Source organism: Leptopilina boulardi, unplaced genomic scaffold (genome assembly GCF_019393585.1).
Source record: "Leptopilina boulardi isolate dan_hultmark-lab unplaced genomic scaffold, ZJU_Lbou_2.1 LbouV2_31, whole genome shotgun sequence".
Classification (NCBI taxonomy): domain Eukaryota; kingdom Metazoa; phylum Arthropoda; class Insecta; order Hymenoptera; family Figitidae; genus Leptopilina; species Leptopilina boulardi.
This window is the reverse complement of record NW_026137874.1, coordinates 2,545,537-2,562,300: the sequence shown is the minus strand read 5'-3', so window position 1 is coordinate 2,562,300 and position 16,764 is coordinate 2,545,537. Positions and strand designations below refer to the sequence as shown.

At 31.1% G+C, this 16,764-nt stretch overlaps 1 protein-coding gene across 1 annotated transcript in view; it reads right to left on the bottom strand.

Moving 5' to 3' along the window:
• LOC127283495 (histone-lysine N-methyltransferase Suv4-20-like) overlaps positions 1–16,240 on the bottom strand; it is an 82,141-nt gene extending 65,901 nt beyond the window's left edge. Inside the window, exon 1 of the mRNA XM_051308428.1 lies at positions 15,333–16,240. Within this exon, the coding sequence (XP_051164385.1) occupies positions 15,333–15,564 (232 nt within the window). The 5' untranslated portion in view covers positions 15,565–16,240. The remainder of the gene's footprint in view (positions 1–15,332) is intronic.
• Between the last annotated feature and the right edge of the window lie 524 nt (positions 16,241–16,764).

Genomic DNA, 16,764 nt, shown 5'->3' with positions numbered 1-16,764 from the left:
TTAATTCACTAACTAATTTCACTTTAAAAAAAAAGTAATTTCTAACAATTAATATTGTATTGTATTATTTATGTATCACTGAAAAAAAATTTTGATTCAAATAATTGCTATTGTCAAATAAATATTTAAGGAAATAATTTTTGAAACTAAATAATTGAATTACGCTAAATTCTGTATTTGAAACAAATACCACACAAAAATTATTTGGTTCAAGTACATATTTATTTTGGTATTAGTCAAGTAACCCGATTATTTGAATTTTTCTTTCAGTGTGTAATAAAATTCTGTTTTAATAACATTTGATTGCACTAAAGACTGAACTTTAAGAATCTAGCGACAATATTTATATCTCTATATGGAATTCAACTTTTGTAGGCGGACATATTCGATGGTTTTAAATTTCCAGTTTTATTCACATTTTTTTTTTTATTTTTCGATTTTTTCTTTTGGTGCGCGACGAAAACATTTTAGTGTGTCATTGACTTCCAGCGACCTTTTAGCCAAGCGAATGACGCTAGTATGGTGAAAAAATTACAACAAAGCCGCAGGCCAATGAACCTGCTATATATGAGGGCGAACTGTGGCTGGACTCACTTGCTTTGTTATTGAACTCATCGCGCAAAGAGAAAGAAAGAGAGAGAGAGAGAGAGTAGTCGATAAAGAAATTTGTCTCAAACAAAAGATAGTGCGCGCCACATTTATTTACCCCCACAATAGAATTAAGCATCATCGCAGCCTCAAGGCCGCAATTAATAATGAACCAATTCTTTCTATTTAAATCCCTAGAAAGTTCTCATTTCAAGTGAAAATTGAATTTTTGGGAATATGTTGGATAAAATAAAATGAAATGTAGAATAAACTTTCTAAACAAGAAAAAGATCATTTTAATTTGCGAGATGAAAATAGATGACGAACAGATTTAACTGTTTTATTATTTTTTTTTTTTAATTTCATTAAATTGATTGTTAAGGATGACGACGCTGAGTTCTTATATACTTGAAGGCGGTTCTCTCTCTTGCGAGCGCCAATTTGCATAAGAGTGCATTCACCTCGCAAGGCCAATTGCACTCCACACAGTACGGGTAAAAGTGCCACCGTAACGCAGTTGTATTCCTCCCCCACCCCTTAAAAAGATATGCCACTTCGTCACGTGAATTCAATTTTAACTGCGTCTCGTAAATATAAAGATCATCTCTGAAAGTTTTAAATACACTCAAAAAATTTGATCTGATCCACTAATTTTCATAATTCGAAAAAAATTTTCTTGGGTTAAGAAAATATTCAAATACATTTCTCTACATCAAATAAATTTTCTTGAAATTAAAGAAATCATTTCAAAAAAACGCATTATTCTGTGTGAATAATGATATTGAAGAACCGAAAACAAAAGAAAAAGTTTTGATTGACCCAAAAAAAAAGTGTGTGCTGATTAAAAAGTTGTTATTTATTATGAGAAGCAGTCTGCTCGCAGTATATAGTAGACCTTGAGCCACTATTACCGGCTGTTTATACCATATGATGTAACTAGAAGCCAAAGCTGCACCTAGAAACCATCATAAATAATACTGGTGTTGTATATCTATATATATTTTGCATGCTAGGTGCATTGAAATAATTTACGATTAGTTTCGTTTGCCTGCCCATATGTATAAGCAACGTGCGCGCACATGAACACGCCCCAAGCTCCGTTGCAAAGATAATTAGCTGTATATGTGCGGTTTAATATATGGAAATCACCTTGTCCCGATCGGCTTTATAACTATACGAGAGACCATATAGAAAATTCTCTGATCAAATGATTCTGATTTTATAAGATCAATCTATTCTTTCTAAAGCTAATTTTCATTACAACATATATATATAGAGAGAAATAAACTTGTAAACTCGTTGAACAAGGTGTCATGAATTTCATGTCAGGTGAATGCTGTCTTGAATAATATGCAAAGTGTTATTGACCAACCCAGAAAATTCCACTCTCATGTGAATGAAAAATTATTTTATGGATGAGAAATTCCGCATCCTGTTTTATCGGATTAGACATATATTTATTTCACCATGTTTATATTTTACTAGTTTCAAATTGATCTTGTGTCTTGTTAGAATTCCTCTTAAATGAAGAGAAAAGCCACTGAAAAAATTATATTCTAACTTTAAGAATAAAATGCATGGAAAATATTATTAAATAGACGCCAAGAAGATATTCTTAAAATTAGAATATAATTTTTTCTCCTATAGGAGAAAAAAGAATTGTTAAATTTAATAAAATCTAATTTGTCATGAAAAATATTTTCTTTTATGCGACGACCAAAAAATTTAATTGGAGTTTCAAAAAAAATTTTATTTTGAATGAAAGAAATTGGTTTCTTTAAATGAATGAAATCTTTTCTCTAGGTACATATACGACTGGATATAAGAGTTTTCTGCTTGTTTTATAAAATATTGTATTGCCTGGATAAAAAAGAGAGGGAAAAAAAGGATAGGCACGTATGCCAAGGTGGATAGTCGGCTCGACGTACTCTTACATCGAGCAATGAGATATTAGAGGTATGCAGTTGCAGCCAAGTGCACATAGCTATGGAGAAGATTGGTAAGGATGGTCGAATGGCGTCTCCTTGCAAAACAAGTTTGGATGCGCTTGCCTAGTAGGCTTCATGCATGAATCATCGCTTCCATCGGCATTTCTTATTATAAGAAAAAAAAAATACTAAATTACCAAGTATCATCCAATTTCAAATCGAAAATAGAATAATTAGCAATCTAGTATGATCGAAAGTTAATTTCAATAAAACTTTTATATTCCAACTATGATTATAAACGAGAGCACTTTCTCTATTTAGAGAAATATCTGATATATTCTATATTAAATATAAATAATTTATTTAATAAAAGTAGTATTAAATTGAAATTTAAAAATGCATTAAAATATTAAGTTTTATAAATATTTAAAGTTCAAAAAATTATTGTTCTTATATATGTACATAATTAAAATGTTAATTTTTCTCACCAAATTGTTGAAAAATAAGTAGATTCTGAAACTTACCTGAAACAAAAAATAAATTAATTAATTAAAACAAAAATAATTAACACAAATCATAATTTTAATCTAATTTAAATTCAATAAAATTTAAACTACTATAAAATTAATAATTATATCAGTTATAAAAATAGTCAAATTATTTTAATATTATAAATAAAATAATTATAAATTAATAATTCGTTGAATTTTTTTCGTTAATAATTTTTAATTTACTGAAAATTTAATCTTATATAAATAAACTCAAAATGTCATACAAAAATGAATTTAACAAATCAAATATTTTTTTGCTCAAGAAAAAGAAATCAGGACAAATAAAGTATATATTCTCGTGGCTAGTTTAAAAAGATAAAGAATCTCAGGGTGGAAATATATCAAGCACTCGCAAAGACAGAATAACCGTGGACACGATCGTAAAGTAGATTTTTATGAGAGGTCGCGTTCTACGAAGTGAAAGGACACACTTATATGTATATATATATATACAGAAACAGTCAAGAGAAAAATAATTCTTATTTTTTAACATGAAAGTAGAAAATTTACAAAAATTATATTTTTTATTAGCCATTTATTGTACCAATTCTTATTTAGCCTATTGGACTAATAATTTGGTCCAATTTTTATTTGTCATAAACTTTATTTAACCAAATTCTTCTTTGGCCTAATGCTCATCATGCCTAATTCTTTTTTTGACTAATTTTTATATAATTTCCATTTAATTATAAAGATACCGATTAAAAAAATTGTTTATTAAAAATTTTAAAAATTACACCAAATTAATATTAAACCAAATACAAATTAGCCTAATACAAATACAAATTAGATCAAAATATAATATTTATTTTAAATCAAGATAAGACCAATTAGTGATTGGAACATTTGAAAATTGTGTCAATTAAATTTTAAACCAAATAATTATGACATTTTAAATTTTCGTGAAATTAATATTTCTCTATTTAAATTGTAGGGAGTTTGGTCTTTACGACAAAAGTTGCACGAATAGTGCAGAGACTCAATCTATCGGCTCTTCTTGTTAGTTTCCTTCTCTGACAACAGATGTCGAGTGCAATCAAATTTAGAAATAATAATTTTATTATTTTACAAATTAAATTTAACAAATCATAATAGTGTTAAAATTTTACATCTTCCAATCAGTGTTCAATTTTCTAAGCTTTAGATTCCAATTTTTCTGTATTAACAATTATTTTTTTAAATATATATTTTGTTTTATATTATATTACTTTTGTAATATTTAAATATTTTCAAATTAATTATTTAATTGACTTTTTTAACTAAATGCATTAAGTAAACAATTTACTAGAAATTTTCATTCTCATTTAATATATATATATATATAGTTCCATGATCGAATTCTAATTCTCGATTCGCAAGATTACAAAAAAATGTCATCAATAAAAAAAAGTATTAAACATATTTTCTATATAAAATTTAACTAAAACAGACAAGAATTTCATTTATTTATAATAAAATTTAAGTAAATTACTACATTACCAACATAGGCAAATGTCAATGTATTTTATCAACAGAGATATTTATTATTATTAATAAAAAAATTCCTGAAAACATGTTTTCCTCTTAAAATGAATAACTAAAAATTTTTGCTTTTTTTCATTCGAATAGTTAAAAATAATTATGAATAAAATAAAATAAAACAAAAAATATATAAAATAAAAATGATAAAAAATGCATAAATAAATAATTAATAAACTTTTAGAGGGTACAAATAATTTAGAAGTAATTAAAAATTATTAATTATAAAATCCTTATTATATGATGAGAATGTAATTATTTTAAAAAATTTTCAATTTAGATATATTTTTTCTAAAATCCTCTAATAGAAAAATAATGTGATGTTGAAAATGCGAATTTTTTCTAAATGAAAAAATGAATTATTAATTATTATATGCATTTTCATTACCTTATAACAGTAACAATGACTTGAACAATAGATTTATTCTGAATTATACAACATAGTAATGCACTACTACAGAGGAAAGAGCACTATTTTCTTTGCAAATCAGCTTGCAGAGTCATCCTCGTGACCTCTTATAGTAGGTATCTCGTATCGATTCTTAAGTCGTGAGCGCTTTCATTGTTCGGATGAATAAAAAAAATATAAACAAAAAAAAATCGAGTGACCAACGTTCCTCATGGGAAAAGGTCGACTACGTGGAACTATATATACGAGAGACATAATGTGAAAAACTATTATAAAATTCTACTCTTTATATTTTACAATAAATTATTATTTTTAAAATTAAATTTTAAATTAAAACTTATATTTCATTTAAAAATTAAATTTCTATTTATCTTAAATAATTTATTTAAATAAATGTTGTATTTTGTAATGAAAATTGTCTATCAAATTTAATAAATTTTTATCTACACTATTCAATTATGTGCACATTCATAGATGGTGATAAATTTTTATTAACCAATAAATTTCTTTTTGAGAGAATAAGCAATTCCTTTCTCTTATACTTGTTGCTTTCCAACTTTTTTATTTTGGTAAACCATTCTTTTTTTGTTGATGTTTTTTTTACTCCTTTTTTTTTTGTTTCAAGATAACTAAGATTTACTTTACACCTCAGGACTTTTTACTTAAGGAGAACTAAGATTGGCCATTACGAAGACCTCTCGCTCTGTCAGAGGACAATAACATAAAATCCCCATCAGTGGGAGTGCGATTTAAGGACGACTCGTTTTTTGGGGATATGTGACTTGCTTTTGTCGAGACAATATTAACCTGAGGAGAATGATCCTGCAAAATGGTCGAGACGGCGCAGTCAAAATATCTCGAAGGCATATAATATGTATAAGTGTAGACGCAATGAAAGAAATGCGGAAAGCTCCGGGAGTTTGAGGTCTAAAAAGAATGAGTGTAATAAAAATACATGACTGAAACTAAAAACCTGCTGAAATATATTTGAGTCACGCCCCTAAGAAAGGATGAGTATTTACATAAGAGGAACGTAAATCATCAGGAACCGGGATATTTCGTGAACATTTTAGTTTTATATTTTTTCTTCAATTGTAATTTCGACAATAATTTTGCAAAAAAAAAAAAAATAAAAAGAAATAACTTTTTTGTCTTTATGATATACACGCAGAAGATTTCTTTGAGTCAGCAAAAAAGAAATAAAATTCTTTAAATCAAATAAATTTTTTTCTTTGATCCTATATATAATAGTGGACAAATTTCTTTGAATCAAAGAAACGTTCTTTGAAACAATCTTTTTTTTCTATGTAACAGTGAGACGATTTATTGAAATTATAATCAATTAATTTTGAATGTGTTGAAAATTTCATATATATACGATATTGGGCTCTTGCCTCGTTGTTTATCCGTGCACCCTTTAAAAATAGTCGTTCATTCAAGGATCTCTGCCAGACACAGGCTAGACATTCGACAGTGCGTACACAGATAGGTATTTAGCAACGTTACACGCGCTTGCGTACAAAATTCACCGTCTAGTTTTACGCAAGCGCACGTGTATTAGTTTTTCGGCTGTATGAGAATTTCTGCACGAACACAAACACATTGTCACAAAATACCTTTAATACGCGTGAATTCATATACAACATACATTACTGAATTTTATTTTTTGTACTCGAGAATGGTGCGTACTCTGATTTACATTCGAAAAATTTATATGCGAATTAAAAATTTCTAGTAGCACGTAAATGCATTTGTAGCTGCCATTTTCGTGCTAGTAACGTGTAATCTAATGGCCTCGCTGTTTGGCAATGTTAGATTTCTTCGTGCTAGAAATATACTTATGTCACTTCACGGTTTATTTTTGTTTAGTCTGCACCACTGAAAGACTATGCTATCTACTTGCATATATACCGTCTAATCAAAAAAAAAAGTATTTGATTTTAAACTAATTTTCAAAAAAACAACCCTTTTTTTAATTCTGTATTTGATTTGTAAAATTTTTATTAAAAAAAAAAAAAATTTTGTTTTGAACATTTTTTTCAGAAATTTTAGAACAACGAAAAAGTTTTATATAAAGTGTTATACAATTAAATAAAATCGTTATATTTAAAAAAGAAATGCTAATTATAAATTCTAAAAGTTGAAATCGAAAAAAAATTGAAGGTAGATGCGGCTTTCAAATATGGAAATTGTTTTCTGGTCTTAATATGTTTTACAGAGACATGTATCGATATTTCATGCAAATTGCATACGCACGATAGTATTCGATACATTCATACATATATTGAGGCGAAAGAACGACTGGTCGATGCCCCACTGCACCATTTTCCTACCCTACTCGTTACCCCCTTTTTCCCTTCACACCTCTTTCCGTAACCCTCACTATTCGACATTTTTATACTCATCCACAGACTTCACACCATATTTTTTATTTTTTTTCTCCCCCTAAATTATTGTATTTTTTTTTTCATAATCCTATAAATAAAGGATAAAAACTCATAATTTTCTCAAAATTTTTAATATTACAAAAAATAGAATTAATATAATTTAAATAATTATTAAAGAAAATTTATTTTTAGTTTAAAAAAGAATTAATTTGAGCTTTTGTTAAAATTAACTTTGCATACATAAGAAAATTGAATTGGATTTTTTTTAATCAAGAGAAAAGAGGTTTCAACTCTCCAAATGTAGGTGGAAGAGTATACAAACGAAGGTCGACGAACCGAAATGTTTTGAAACTGTCTACGAGACTAGATTGCCCATCTCATTTGAAATAACTATAATAGTGAATCCCTATCGGCAAAAAAATGTAATCAGGCTAAATGCAATTCTTGGAAATAATATATTAAATTCTTCGCGATTGTCAGACATATATAAATATATAAAAATATATTTAATTTAATAAATTAATAATTAATAATATTTATCCGAATTTAATAAAATAGAATTTATTTAAAATTAATTTTCAAAGAGATCTTTAAAAATGTCTTTAAAAAAAGGTCATTAAAACGGTCTTCTTAAAAAAACAATCTTTGAAAATTTTCCTCTCATGCATATATCTGCCATATAACACAAAAGCTCACAGTGAATTTTAATCTTTTGTGAAACTTTCAAAACTTTTGCAATTAACAAATTCGAAAAGAGGAAGCTGTTATTAAGCAGTTCGTTAGTTTTTTTTATTTTTTCATAATATTCAAACGCAGTTTTAACGCGCTCTTTCAACTTGCACTCGCTCTTTTCACTATATACGGAAACCATAAACTTAGCACCAAAGTTGTTCGCCCTTTGTCCCTTTTGCTTTCAAAGTAATTTTCCTCGCTTTTACATCAACTTATTTAATATTCATCGAAAACTTTCTTTTTTCAACTTTTGACTTGCATTTATCACGAAATTTAACCAAAAAAAAGAGAATTACTAATGCACAATTCGATAGGCATAAATATGTACACAGAAAACAAATGTTTATCTGGAAATGTTTCTCTAGAATAGCAAAAACTTTCACTATTTTAGTGAAACTTATCGCTGTTCCAAGTAAAGATTTTTTCCGTGTACTGCGTACTTTTATAATTTGAATTAGTAAAAATTTTAATGATCAGAAGATTTTGTAAAAATATATTTATAAAAATAAATAATATATTTTATATTTAAAAAATAAAATGTAAAACTAGAGAAAATTCTTTCGACATGATTGATCAGAAGATTTTTTTTCCAAAAGAACAATTCAAAGCGAAATACGTGAAGATGATGATGAAAAAAATTTTTTTTTACACCACTCTACTGAATACGAAGCCTTTTCTCCTGATTTGAATCGCCTCTTGCTCAATAACGTACGATACACTTCCCGGCTTATAAAGCCAGAAGCAAAAGCAAAAGCAAAAGCAGCAGCAACTCAACCCCCATGAGGCCAGATACATCAAGGATTACGCAGAAGGCATAAATCGCAGCAACGTGAAAACAGACCACTCTTCATTGTCAGGCTTTGCGCGTATCTCGTTGCATAATTCATACGATTGGTTCATCTTCTTATATGCGTTACGGTGTGGAGATACGTATATATATCTCTCTCCATATATACATGTACAGTCTTTATTAGCAGTCCGTTTCCAAGCGTAGATGCAGACTGTCTCGACCTATCCAACGTATATTCATACTTGACGTTATATTCCTCCGTTCCTCGAGGGACTGGGTACTAATAAAGTCTCTCTCACTCGACCCCAACCCTTTACCCCCTTTTCCCTATCACTTCACTCGGTGGTGCTCTTAAAAAGCTGAAAGGTATTTCCTCGGTTCCGGAAGTCGCATTATTTCTCTCCTGGCTGGAAGGCGAGGGCCGAATGGAGTCTGCAGGGTGGGTTGGTAAATATAGTCCGCTGCACACAACAGTCAGTCAATACTTTATACCACGTACCAACCCCCCGAAGAGTAAAAGGGTGACCTCCTCCCATCTCTCGTCACTTTTTTTTTCCCTCATCTTCCAGTTACTTTACACTCACTTCAACGCTTAGAAATAGTTTTAAGTGATTTTTTCTCATTTTTTTTTCATCCTTTCTTCCAAATACTATTTTTATAATATGCAAAATCCTTCGATTTTCCCTTTTTCTTATTGTAAAAGTGAATCTTGTCTGTTTTATTTTTATATATAGTTTCAAATTGAGAACGAGGAGTTTTATTCTTCACAGCAAATTTTCTGGTATACTTTTTAATATAACAAATCACAGATTGCCATTAGTGAATGTAATTTCTAAATAAATTGTAATTTACAATACGCTTTTCAATTATAAAAAAATCCATCTAAATCTATTCTCAATTCCTTTTTTCTATATATCATGGTTTCTACTTCTCTTTCTCACAATTTTATTACAAAAATTTTCATCTTCTGTTCAGCATATATTTCATCTTTGTGGCTGTCGTTACGGTTATATATGTATTGCAACTTTTTTTTTCCCTCCGATTCGCGATAGGGAGGACGGGGACAAAAAAAAGAGAAGAGGGTGGCAAGAGAGAGAGAGAAAGAGATGAGTTTCTTCCCTTCCTAAACAAGAAATGAGAAAAGAAGGGTTTGCCATAGTGTTTGATGTACCACCCTGGTATCGCGAAGCTCCTGATGTTCAAAAGTGCCCTAGCTGCTCTGCCATTGTCGAGTATACCCCAAGTTCTTCAGCATCACAATCATAGACCTCCATCATGATCACGCAATATTGACAAATCCGATTCTAACAGACGCTCGCCATTACACAAGCCAAAATCTTCTATGTATCTGTATTTGTCGAGAGAGAGAGAGAGAGAAAGAGGTTTTATAAAAGGGAGTGAAAACACCCTCAAGTCACTCCAAACCCTTTTAAATCATCAGAAGAGAGCAAAGAGCCAGAATGACCCCTGCAAATTCATTTTTTTTCACTTTAAATCTTGTTTGGATAAAAATTCTAATAAACTAAATTACAAAAATAAAAAAAACCTATCAAAAATTGACTACTGGCGCAGTACTGGCGGCAGACAATGCAAGGAAATTTGTTCCAAATAAAAAAATTTAAAGAAACTGAAATAATATAAATGTCTACTTTAGCACGGACAAAGTGTATATAAAAAAAGGAGAGAGAGAGAGAGAGAGAGAGAGACATAAGGCGCGTCGGGAGAGAATGAGAGCGAAGTGTAAAGAGGGCGTAGAAAGAGAAAAAGAGTATAAGATAGAGGGAGGTCGGGTATCTAGGTCTGTGTAACGATTTTTAGAGTCCCGACCCTCCGGCAATCGTCCAGGCCATAAAAAACTTGAGGCACCCCTACAGTCAGTGCCGTTCCAGTGTTGCCATGGCAACAGAGCCCTTTCGCACCCCCTTCTCTGGTTGACCTATACCTATGGACCTGCCCTTAAACTATCTCTATCTTGAATCTTACAATACACACACACACATGTAGAAAAGCATATATATTACTTTACTCAAATCCTCATCCATATATATACAATACGAACAAAAAGTCGATCGACATGGAGATAAATGCTCGATTCAGACTCACTTTATTGTGTCTTCTATACTTCCTATCAGACAATTTCGATTCACCACCCCCTAGACATAGACATCTATTTTCGACCACGACCTTTCTTTCTCTTCGTGTTACACACGACATTTATTATATCACAGTGTGAGTATATTAATTTTTGTCAATGAAAACACTATCGCTTTCGTTATATTTAACTGAAATCAATATTTTATATTTACAATCTCTAAATTTATTTATCAATTAGAAGTATATATCGAGTTTAATTGTATTATCACAATTAAATATTCTCACTTTCCAAAATTAACAAAATTTTCACTATATCAATTGTGACCTTAATTTATTCCTCTATCTCATTGTTGAATATGCCAATTTAATTGAGAGAAAATAAAAAAAAAGATCCAAGTAGCAAAAAGAATAAAGATCCTACCATCAAGAAAATTTTTTCTTTAATACAGGGTCAAAGAAACGTTTTCTTTAATTTAAATAAAATTTATTGAATTTAAAAAATTTTTATACTATAAATAAAACTTCATTTGAAATTGAAAAAGTATTTCCTTAAATTAAACAAATTTTTTATAAATCAAATCGAGTTTCTTTAAATTTAAAAAAACTTTTCATTGGCCCTATAGAGTAACTTTTACTATATTTACAAAATAAAACCTGAACTGTCCATAACTTCTGCGCATTTTTGATAAGTTTTGCTCCGGAAATAGAAAAAATTACTATACTGAAATATAGTAAAGTTTACTCCGGAAACTGTAGTTTTTACTATTTACGGAGCAAAAGTTAATTTTTTTTCTTCCTAAATTACAAAACAAAAAGAAAATTTAGAGAAACAAAAAATGAAGAATATTGTATTTAAAAAAATACAGATATATATAACTGACTTAAGTTGTATATATAAATTTTCCTTATAACATTGAATAAGAAATAGTGGCAAAACAGAACAATACTCCGTACAGCTAAAAGTCGTACTCGGTTGAAAGCTGTATACAAGAGTCAAGAGATAGAAAAAGAAAAAGAGTGTTATAGTAAGAGAGGAAACGAGAAACTGCAAGGAGTAAACGAAAGGACGTTAACCCTTTTCTTGTTCCTCTCTCACTCTTTCCCTTCTCTCGTTCGACTCCTCTCATCACTCCTTTTGCCTTTACACAGAAGATCCTCTTTCTCTCTCTCTCTCACACACACATTTTCTTTCTTATTTTTTCCCATTCTGTCTCACTCATTCCTCCAACTTGGCTGAATCCCTCTTTCTATTCCCTCCATCTCCCTCTCACATCGGCCCTCTTATTTCTTCCTTCGTCTCTCCCTTCAGCGAGGGGAGAATAAAAATCACGAATCCTCGAGGCCATTCGCTGGTTGTCACGACGATCGAAGTCGAAGGGTTTCTCGTTGGCAACGTACTCGAAGAAGTCACGTTTTAACGAGCTAGAAGATTTGAATATAAAACTTTTTTTTCTCCTTTTTTTTACAACATAGCCTCATACTCGTTTAAGTGGAAAAACTAGGTCGCGCGACTCATCTTTACAAAAAAGAATTATAAAGCAGGCTTTCTTTCTTCTTTCATATAGGTCAATTGCTAAACTTTTGCCCATAAGTAAAATTTTATTTTAAATAACGAATAAATTTTAAAAATCCTTTGATTTCTAAAAAAAAAATTTCAAAATATCTATATAATACTAATAAATATATAAGCCAAGAAAAAGGAACCGGTCGTGTTATATGAGATTTCATTCCCACGAGTTAACCCATTTATTTCTTATATACAGTAGTGGTCGACACGTGGCATCAGTTTCATTGGGACAGGCGACACATTTAATTTTACTCTATTACAACCTCTCGTCGCAAATAATCTTGTACTTTAATTATAATTTTAGACTTTCAATTTATTCAAATTTCTCGTCTCACGAAAAAAATTCAACAAATCGCGATTATCAAATTTATTTAATGTTATTAAATAACAATTTTATTATATATATACAATGAAAAAAAAAATTTATTCAAATATAATCCTTTACTTAACTAATAACAAATAAATATTTATTCGTTTCAAATAAATTTAATAATAGTCAAGTAACCGATTATTTGAAATAAATTTTTTCTTTCAGTGTATATATTATATAAATATTTATATTCAATTCTTGTTATTATTTAATTATCATTTTTTTCTGTAAAATTTTTTTAAATTCATATATACTGTTCTATTATTTTCCTAGATGCACTATCTCGAATTACTTCTTTCACTAGAACAGCGAAAATAGGGACGAGTTTCAAAGTGCCCGGCCGGTTAGTCAGGCCATTTAGTCATTCCTCTTGGACTCTCAGTACCCGGTACTAAGCAGCCACCGTGTTGGGAATCGTCCAGATTACGGATTCTACAGGGTGACCAACAAACAAGGTAGTATTACGAATTTCTATAAAAATATTTAATTTTCCCCTTTTAAATTAACAACAACATAATTGTAATTTCTTTCTTTTATAAAAAAAATTTTCAATGGAAAAATAAATCAAATTTGACTAATTGAATTAGTTGCCATTAATTATTTCAACCTAACCTAAAAGTGAATTCAACTAATATTAGTAATAATTTTCTATTTAAATCAAAGAAATATTTTTCACCATTTCAGATTTGAGGAAAAATTCTAACGAATTTTATTAATTTCCAAAAAGACTTTTTAAAAAGAAACATATTTTTAAATATATGACACAAAGGTTATAAAAGAAGAACAAAAACAAAGCAGACTTCGACATTTTCTTTTTACTAACATGGGTTAAAGAAATTCTTCAAAAAAAAATATTTAACACACAAGGTTCAAAGGTTCATCAACGCCTTCGATCTTGTAATGCAGCTTTTTTTTTAGTCACTTTTATGTTGTTTGGGTGTCGGGCCATTAGCACATCTATCGGATTTAATATTGATTTATTTAGGGGGAGAAGCGAAAGCGGGTCGCTGACCGTCGAAAACCTTGTGGTCACTCCTAAAGCTCTTGCTCAACTTTGTCTGCGAGGAGAGGAGTGTCTACTTCTGTTGTCTACCCTCCACCACCATACTCCGTCTACTGTGTTCCTGACTCTGATTCGTTCTGAGTGTAAGCAAACGAGTCACGCCAAAAGAAGCAAGTGAGACGACGAAGGGAATAAAAAGAGCATTATAAAAGACAACAGAGGAGAATAAAAGAGAAAAGAAGAAAACAAGAAAAAGAGGAGAAGAAGAAGAAGCAGCAGCAAGGGAGATGTTTCAAGACGAAGAAGAGACAGCGAGCCGCTGCTACTCGTGTGTGTGTGTGCATGTACCATACATTCGATTCTATTTCTCTTTTTCCTCACTGTGCTATCTGTTTTCAAAGAGAAACAAAGATAGAAAAAGAGAGAGAGTTGGACAGCGGTCAGTGAGCGAAAGAGAAAAAAAAATAAGCTGATTCATACGCGGAGTCACTATACCTCCTTTAATCGAAAACACGAGGTGCACGTTTTGCGACAAGATATACTCTCAAACCTTCTAACGACAATAACTAACAGGTTACCTTAGACAAAATCTCGCGTGATTCTATTTGACAGTTTACTTAAGATAAAAACTTACTTTTAATGATTATTTATTTCATAACAAAGTTATACCGTTACAATAATGGTTAGGGAGGGTCAGATCCAATTTATTTATGGAGCTACTAAATAAGAAGAATTTCTTATTTCTCGAATTTTTCTTTTAAAAAAGAATTTGGTCCAAATAATGCCTAGAGCATTACTTTTCAAGGTATTATGTGAAATACAAACAAACAAACAAAACGTTTTTAAAAATAATATAATATCTTTGGTCCTGTGAAAAATAATTTTTAACACAGCGTCCACACCAACTTCATGGAGGTTGATTTTGGGAAATACACAAATCGGATTTGTGAACAAAACAAAATTTTTTTTGTTTACAGCACAGTTTTTACAATTTGTGTATTCTAGAATTGCAGTTGTAAATTTTTTTCTATAGCATTTAATAAAAATCAAGATCCTTGAAAATATTGAAATTGAATTACAGTCGAAACATAAATTCTAATACTGTATGCACCACTAGTCTCGTTCTGAATGCAATCTATCCACTAAAGACGAGATGATAATAACCAAGTGTCAGAATTCCTTTCCTGCATTTCGCATATCACTACAGAGAAATCTTAATATATTCCTGACACTTCAAGAGGACAAGTTGTTTATATAAGCTCGACAAAAAGGAATCGAAAAGGATAAAAATAGCTGACGAAATATCCTGCATGTGAAGAGGGTCGATTGGTGTAAACATACTTGTCAAGATATGGCAAAACGATGTCGAGAAAAAAGAAAAAAAATAAAACTTACATGCTTCCATAGAGGTGTCCCGCGTCGGTGGTGACAATTCCGTCGTGGCAGTCTGCGTTGTTGTTGTTGTTGTTGTTGTTGTTGAGGCAATCGAGCTGGACTCTGCTTCCTTATCCTCCAAAGTAACCTTGGTATCGCCAGCTTTCTCCTCGGGTCTTTTCTGCTTTGGACCCAGATAAATCCTTACTCTTCCAGCTCCCTGCGCCTCTCTAGGATACGAAAGCGATGACATCGGCACGGCAACTGTACTCGCGGTAGTCCACTCGACACCACTACTATCACCAACGAACACGTCTACTGAAGTTGTAATTTCACCACTCACCTGCACTTTTCTTTCACTTTTCCCTGTTCTTCCCTTTTCCTCTTCCTCAACTACTTTCTCCCCTTCCTCAATCACTTCACTTTCACGATTTAATTCCGTAACTTGTTCTAATCCCCTAATCCTCAATGTTGTTGTTCCACTCTTGAATTGAGTTCCAAAATTCGATAAATTATGATCCGTTTTTCGACGAGCAACTTTAGCATTCCAATTCCAAGGTATTATCTGTCCCTCACCTCCCTTCCAGCCAATCCAATCGTTTGATTCCTTATTATTATCTGACGACAATGGCGGCGACGACGACGACGACGACAAAGACTGGTGTGGTTTCAATAATACGTCACGTGTCTTCCATAAAACGTCCGTTTTCGTCGTCGTCGCCGTCAGATAACGCCTGGTGATCAATGGCGATAATGTTGATGTAATTGGAGCGACGTTGAAAAGCGTGACTGCCGCTTGTGTTTGGCTGCTGAAGAAAATAACAACGAAGAGAAGCAGGGGCAGACCCACCCCAGCCCCCGTGGTGGCCCCCACAACCCCCGGCCTTACCACGAGAACTCGCGAGGCCGTCCAGTCCAGCTGTTCTAGAGCCGGGTTCGTTTACGAATCCTCTCGATATTCTTTTCCGAGTCCACAAATATTGGGACTCGTTATTTATATCCTCTTTTAATTTATCTCGTTTCACTCCATTTGATTAATCGTCGAATATAACATTCTTTAACTTTATCCCAATAAAGTACGACATGTGAAAAATGGAAAAATTTTATCCTTTCGTTTGAATGATGACAATGGATTCTCGATAAACGCCATCATCGACAAACTTGTGACCAATTTCTTTTGAATTGCTGATGATGCCAGTAATTGAATTCTTCGATTACAAGAGAAATGTCCTTTTGCATTGTTTCTCTTGTAATTTTTTTTGATAATTTTATCTAATTTTTTTTCACTATTTTCATTTATCTTTTTCGTTTTTACTTTTCTTTTTCTTCTTCGTTTACGTCCTCTTATGACCTCGGCTCTTCCTACCGAGCGAGTACGACTCCTGATGTACCTGGCCGTGTCGTCGAAAATACTATTATCCCCTGCAGTCTGTCACGACATGAACAAATTTCA